Source organism: Acomys russatus, chromosome 10, assembly GCF_903995435.1.
Source record: "Acomys russatus chromosome 10, mAcoRus1.1, whole genome shotgun sequence".
Lineage (NCBI taxonomy): Eukaryota > Metazoa > Chordata > Mammalia > Rodentia > Muridae > Acomys > Acomys russatus.
This window is the reverse complement of record NC_067146.1, coordinates 52,239,669-52,247,110: the sequence shown is the minus strand read 5'-3', so window position 1 is coordinate 52,247,110 and position 7,442 is coordinate 52,239,669. Positions and strand designations below refer to the sequence as shown.

The 7,442-nt window shown below is 42.7% G+C and overlaps 1 protein-coding gene across 1 annotated transcript; it reads left to right on the top strand.

The window, feature by feature from the left end:
* The first annotated feature begins 433 nt into the window (after positions 1-433).
* Tomm7 (translocase of outer mitochondrial membrane 7) lies at positions 434-7,162 on the top strand. The gene is made up of 3 exons (XM_051152146.1): positions 434-619; positions 3,716-3,764; positions 6,993-7,162. Exons 1-3 carry the CDS (start codon positions 517-519, stop codon positions 7,006-7,008), a joined length of 168 nt encoding a protein of 55 aa, XP_051008103.1. The 5' UTR covers positions 434-516; the 3' UTR covers positions 7,009-7,162.
* Positions 7,163-7,442: the final 280 nt, after the last annotated feature.

Here is a 7,442-nt window from a genome sequence, read left to right as displayed (position 1 = left end):
CGAAAAACAAAAACAAAAACAAAAAAAAAAAAGCAGTTCCAAACAAAAGGAAGCCTCAAGTAAGTGTTAACGGCAACCTTCAGCAACCAGGAAAGTGTTGATAAAGTCAGTGCGCACCTTTAAAACCAGCACTCGGGAGCAGACAGAAACGGGAGGATCTCTGTGGGTTCGAGGACAGTTTGATCTTAAGCAGAGAGTCCTGGGCTTTACAAACAAAATAAGCCACGCCTCCCCGCCAACAAAAAGCCAAATTTATACTCCAAACTAACAAAAGAACTTAACCGACAAAAGGAGCGCATCAAACCAACAGCACAAGCACCTCTTGTGGGCGGAAAGGTCGGGGAGGCGGGGCGGGGAATGGTGTTTGAATGACGACGATTTACGGCTTCTGTCGATGCTGCCTTACGACTCCTGCCGTAAACGTCGCCTGTGGCGCATGCGCAGTTCCTCTCCCTTGCGGGATCCGGACGCGGCCGTCGTTTTAAGTGCTCCTCCGTCCGCTGTTCGGTCGTCGCCATGGTGAAGCTGAGCAAGGAAGCCAAACAGAGGCTGCAGCAGCTCTTCAAGGGCGGCCAGTTTGCCATCCGTTGGGGCTTTATTCCTCTCGTGATTTACCTGGGTCAGTGGTTGAAGAGATTGGGAGGAGCCGCAGGGCCGGGATCTGCGAGTCTTGCCTTTTGGTCTAAGGGGGCGGGGAAAATAAACCCGGTCACCGTGGTGTCCACGTTTTCTGAGGCTGTCTGGCCGGGTTCGAGGACCCAACTTCGAGGTCCTTCTTTTAGCTATTGGATAGTATTTAACTAGTCCTCATATTCTGTAATTATGTGTGTAGGGTTATATGATCCCTAAAGAAAGATACGGTTTTCAGAGCGTTTCCCCCCCTGTAGGCTAGCCTAAGTGGAAAAATCAAGTTAAACGTCACCACCTTTTCGCGTGATTATGACAGTAGTTGGATGCTTAAGCTTTCTTACTTGTATAATGAAGGATTGTAGTAATTTTTTTTCTCTCCAAAAGTTAATGACCCCATTTTGCCGGGAAGGAAAACCGAGCCAAAAAGCCGTACCTTCCTTGCCCAAGTGTCGAGGCAGATATTTTCACCTAGGGCAGCACACTGGAGCCTTATCCTTTTGCTGGCTAAGTAGTTTTTTCATTTCATTTTAAATCTTGTCTTATTCAGTCAATAAGGTAAAAGGGAAATAGCATAGTATTTTAGCTCCAGCTCTCTGGGCTTGAATACGTCATTTGACATTTCAGAGTCTGCATTTCACGTGTTAAAGCATGACCCTCCCAAGGTGTCACTCCCAGTTTGTTTCAGATGACTTGCATTATAAAAGATAGACTTGGCAGAGCCTTAAACTAGACTGGACATTTTCCAGGCAGCTGTTGCCCCTGTAAGCTGTGGTAACCTGGACATTTTGATAGGACTTAAATATTTTTCCTTTAGTAGTGTTGAGACAGTGCCTCTTGTAGCTCAGGCTAGCCTGGATTTCCTGGTTCTCCTCTCTTTACCTTCCAAATGCTTGAATTACAGGCCTGTGCCATCACATCCAGCTCTGTCCTCTATTTTGAAATAAAAGTACATCTCAGATAGTGACATCATATAGGTATCAAATTAAAGCGAATAATTGTGACAGCGTACTCTTGTACTCTTTTTGTTACTTGTTTTGGGACAGGGTCACTCTTACGTAGTTCTGGCTGTCTTGGAATCACTAAGTAAGTAGCCCAGGCTGGCCTTTGCAGCAATCCTTCTGCCTAGCACCTGAGTGCTGGGATTAAAGGCATGTGCTGACGGTTTGCTTTCTAGGCTGTGTTGGCCATACAATTCTTTGCCGCTCCCTCCATTTCCATAGACTCTGTAGGTGAGGCTAGCCGAATTTACAACCCTGTTTCAGTCTCTGGTACAGTTGGAATTACAGGTGCACTGGGCTCTTCTCTCTCGGTGATTTATCCCTTTCTCCTCTCCCTCTCCCTCCTTTTTCCCCCTTCTCCTCAAGATAAGGTCCTTCCATGAAGCCTAGGCTGGCTTGGCTGTGATCTCAAGCTCCTGCCTTCAGCGTCCAGATAATGAGTCACAGGTGTGCATGGCTGTGTCTGGATTGAGAGTCTGTTTAGCTAGAAGCTATAGCTACTTGTCAGAATCTTGGTCTAGGCCTGGATGGTGCACATTGGTTCTTGTCCCAGGACTTGACATTGCAATGACTTTTGCCCTAGCATCCAAGTCAGAGTATTTAAGGTTGACACTGTTAGGGCCACCCTGCCAGTACTTATCATTGTCTGTCGCCATACACTGATGTGAAGTTTAATTTCATGTTTAAGCTGTTTTCCAGGGTCTACATCTTCTCTCATTGAACCGTGAAACTGCAAATTATCTTATATAGTTTCAGTTTTTAACTTAACTTTATTTTATTATTATTATTATTTGTATTTTTGAGACTGTAATATAGCTCTCCTGGAACTCCCTATGTAGACCATGCTTGCCTACAGAGATCTTCCTGCCTCTGTCTCCAGAGTGCTAAAGGTGTCACACCCAGCTGTAATTTATTTTCAAGCTTATCTTTTAGTGCTCCATAAAGGACAGTATTATAGAGTATGACAGAAATGACATTGTAATAAAGAACCTGCCTGGATATTTACCAACAAAAAGCCTTCGTTGTTATTGTTGCTGTTTGCTTGTTATTAAGACAGCGTCTCACTGTGTTGCCTTGGTTAGCCTGGCTTTTAATTCACAGAAATCCACCTGTTACTGTCTGATTAAAGGCATGTGCCATATACTCAGCACAATAATAGATCTTTTTTGCTTTTTTGTTTTTTTGCATTGGGTTGGGTGGAGTTTTTTGGTTTTGTTTTTTGTTTGTTTGTCGGAAACAGAGTTTCTCTGTGTAGCCTTGGCTATCCTGGAACTCACTCTGTAGACCAGGCTGGCCTCAAACTCACAGAAATCCACCTGCCTCTGCCTCCTGAGTGCTGGGATTAAAGTCATGAACCACTACCAGTTGGAAAATAATTTTTTATAGTTTCCTGCCTTTCTGTAGCTCTTAGCACATGTTCTGATGACTATATTATGCATTATCTTTTGAAGATGCTCATAAATCAGGTAGCTTTGGGAAATAGTACCTCGTCCAGAGACACAGTTCATTATAAAGGGCTCTGCTTCCCAAATGCAGGGGTCCTGCCTTTTGCAGGTGCTCTCCAACCCTGTTTGCTTGGGGCTTTGCATTAGATCTTAGCAAATTAGAGTATATTGATCTAAATAGGTAGAATAGTAAGTGATTTTTCCCTTTTCTATCATGAGTTTTTCTTTATAAAGAGAGTAGTGTGTGGAAGATAAAGTAAGATATCCTTAGCTATACTTTCAGAGAAGGTGTGATGTTCCTTTATCTTTAAGCTCACCATAGTTTTCCAGTGTGCTTTGGGATTGGCAGTAGACCTCGGGAGTGACTGAATAGACAGACGTAGGTCAAGTTAAGCTTAATTCTGCTGATGGCACAGTGGGACAGTGGTCCTTTGGGCTGAGTGGCCCTGGATGCCACTCCACATTCTGGTGAAAACTAGGAGCCTTGAGCAGCACAGGTCAGCTGAGACAGCTATCCCAGAATGGGTTGAAAGAGATTTGATTAAAAAAAGAAAGAAAGAAAGAGATTTGATTGTGGACTTTTTGTCTGCTGGCCTTATAATTGTTTTATTTGAAAGTTTTTTTTTTTTTTTTTCCTTTTAGGATTTACGAGGGGTGCAGATCCTGGAATGCCCGAACCATCGGTTTTAAGGTAATGCTCTTGATTATCAAGGGCAGTTATCTCACGTGTTAATTGTTCTGAGTTACTGGGACAAATTGTAGATTAATCTAGCTTGTGTTAATTGCTATGTAGCTGCTTTGCTTTCTTCCCTCCACCTCAGAATTGTTATTGTCTATATTGTTATCCTATGACACACATTTTTTTTTTAAATCTTTATTTAGTTTTATTTTATGTGCATAGGCTTGGAACTGGAGTTAGAGACAGTTGTGAGCTGCCATGTGGGTGCTGGGAGTTGAACTCAGGACCTCTGGAAGAGCAGACAGTGCTCTTAACCACTGAGCCATCTCTCCAGCCCGACACACATTTTTAAAAGGAAGCTAATTTATCACCTTACCCCATGAAAGGATAACCTTTTATATCACATTATAACAGAGATACATAGAATTTTGGTCTTTTCACCTAAAATTAGAATTGATATCCCATATATTTTCCACCTGTCAATTACTTAGGCTTTTCGATATTCTTCATAGCAATTAACATTTAAAGCTTTAAAAATTATTACTATTATTATTTGTATTAGTATTTTGCTTGTACCTATGTCCTTGCACTGTGTGCCTGGTGACCATCGAGGCCAGACGAGGGTGTCAGATTCTGTGGAACTGGAATTACAAGTGTGAACTTCCAGATGTAGGTGCTGGGAATTGAATTCTGGTCCTTTGGACGAGCAGCCAGTGCTCATAACTGTTGAATTACCTCTTTAGCTTCCCAAGCATTTTGATGCATGTAACTTTTATTGCTTTTTATTTCTTTTTGATAAGTTCTCTCTTTTTTTCTTTTGCCATTTTTACTTCTTTTTTCAAATTTTAATTTATTGTAATTTATTCATATTATATCCCGATTGTGGCCCCCCTCACTTGTATCTTCCCATTCCTCCCTCCCTCCCTCTTCTACCCTATTCCCCTTCCCTAGACCTCTGACAGAAGGGGACTTCCGCCCCCACCATCTGACCACAGCCTATCAGGTCTCATCTGGATAGCCTGCTTCCCTTTCCTGTGTGCCCTAACTTTTATTGCTTTTTATTTCTTTTTGATAAGTTCTCTCTTTTTTTCTTTTGCCATTTTTACTTCTTTTTTCAAATTTTAATTTATTGTAATTTATTCATATTATATCCCGATTGTGGCCCCCCTCACTTGTATCTTCCCATTCCTCCCTCCCTCCCTCTTCTACCCTATTCCCCTTCCCTAGACCTCTGACAGAAGGGGACTTCCGCCCCCACCATCTGACCACAGCCTATCAGGTCTCATCTGGATAGCCTGCTTCCCTTTCCTGTGTGCCCACCAGGCCTCCACATCTAGGGGAAGTGATCAAATCAGGAGCCCCAGAGTTCATGTCAGAGGCGTGACTCTCTCTCTCCACACACATGGAGACTGAGCTGCCCATTGCCTGGATCTGAACAGGGGTCTAGGTTCAGTGCCTGCATTGTCCTTGGGTGGTGCAACAGTGCGGGCCCCTGTGGGTCCAGATCTGCCAGCCTTCATGGTCTCCTTGTGGGGCATGATAAATTCTTAAAAGATTAGTAAATAGAAGTGTATGAATATATATAGCTTAGAAAAATCAGTGTCACATTTGTTACCCAGAAATAGTCTTGTTGGTATTACATATCTATTGGGGGTTGGTCTGATGTACTTTGATGCTAATTAGTAAAAGGCTCTTACACCTGGTCAGGGTAAATTTCATGTGTAGTGTTTACATATGAATGCTTAGCTATTATGTATATATAATATATTGTGTATTTATTATTAGTCACTTTTCTATTGTTGAGACAAGTAGTCAGTTAATAAAGATGAAAGGTTTATTTTGGCTCACAGTTTTGTAGGCATTAGGCTATGGTTGCTCGGCCTGCTGCTTTGACCTTGGCGGCACGGTCCATGGCTGCAGTAGGAGGTAGAGGATGCCCTGCACCTCCTGGTCAATGGTAAAGCCAACAGAGGACAGGCTAGAGTCCCAGTGTCCTGTTGAGGGACGTGCCGCCTGACCTAACTTCCTCCCATAAAACTTTGCCTTTAGGTTCTATCACATTCCAGTGTTTTTAACAGGCTGGTCAGTAGATCCTTAGTATTTGAGCTTTTGAGCACATTGAACCTTTAAAACATAGCAACTTGTGAAAACATGTGTAAATGCTGTATGAATATTCTTGTAAAAAAACAAAAACCAGGTGGGTGTGCTCTGGGAGGACCGGTGCTCCAGGCTCTATAATGACCATTTAAGCTGAGTGTCAGACATCCATTGCTAACCTGACAGCCTTCATTTGATACACCAGCTATCCAGTGTCTTTAGACCTTCCTCCTCACCACTTCTTAAAGAATGGGCAGAAAGCTCAGAGGGCGTTCCTTTCTTGAAGTGCTCATGCTAAAGTACTTCAGATTTTGAATTTTCTTTCTTTTTCTTTTTTGGGAGTGCTGAGGGATTTGAACTCAAGGCTTTGTGCATGTCAGGCAAGCATTCTGCCACGAAGAGGCACACCTCAACCAACCCCTCTCATTTCAAATTTTCAAATTAGACATGAGCAGTTTGCAGTAATATTACTCATTCACCTGCAATGTGCCGGTTATTTTAGGTGTTTGTACGTTTTGTCTGTAGTTGTCACTTGAGCACCTCCAGAGCAGAGTTGGTAGGTGGTAGAAATCGCCAAAGCCTGTGTAGCCTTTGCGCAGGGTTGCACAGCCTGCTGCAAGTTATCCTACTGACACTTCTATGCTGTTGATAGAAATGGTCTCCACTCCTCTGCTTGTGGCCTCTTTTTCAGAAGAAATTTTGCTCTCAAAGAGTATCCACCATGTGTGCCCTCCATTTGCCCAATGTAAAAGTATTTTCTATGAAAATTTTTCACAAATGGTCTTCACTTTTTTGTTTTTCAACACAGGGCTTCTCTGTGTAGCCCTGCCTGTCCTGGAACTCAGACACCTCCCTGCCTCTGCCACCACCTGGCCACACACTGACCACTCAGTCACTAGACTCAGATTGATGGAAGTTTTACTTGAATGCCTGTTTACAATAGACAGAAAGTTCTTGGATTAAAGGTGTGTTGGGGCTCAACCTCAAGAAACGGGGATTTACAGTTCAACCTCAGGGAGCACAGTGGGAACAAAGACCCTGCAACAAAAAACAAACAACTGCATAAAGCTTGGTTCTTCTTCTGTATGTAGAAAGTTTTTGTTTTTATGTTTAATTTATTTTCCCTCTTCATAAATGTTTCAGCCTACTTTGGGGATAAAAGACTGTTCGGTCATCTGGATTTGGAAGCAAGCCAAGGAGGAAGGTGTGGACTCTGGGTGGATAAGAAAGGAGACGTCGTTTCAACACATCTTTAGCAGAGTGCAGCCTGTACTTATGATAGGCTATCAAAATAAATATTTTTAGCAATGTTATGTTTTGTCTTTAAACTCTTTTAAGTGTGTGTGTGTGTCTGTGTCTGTGTCTGTGTGTCTGTCTGTCTTTGGGAGTGTTTATCTTACACTGTACCAGTGTGGAAGTCAGAACACCTGCTGCAGAAGTTTGTTCTGTCTGCTATGTGGGCTGGTCTTGTAACTCTAGATAGAACTTGGTAGAAATGTTTTCCCCTACTGAGGTCTGGTCTGCCTTGAGCCTTCCTTGACTTAAATATCCTGAGACTATTAGGTGAAAACCAAGCCTTTTATTACATCTTTG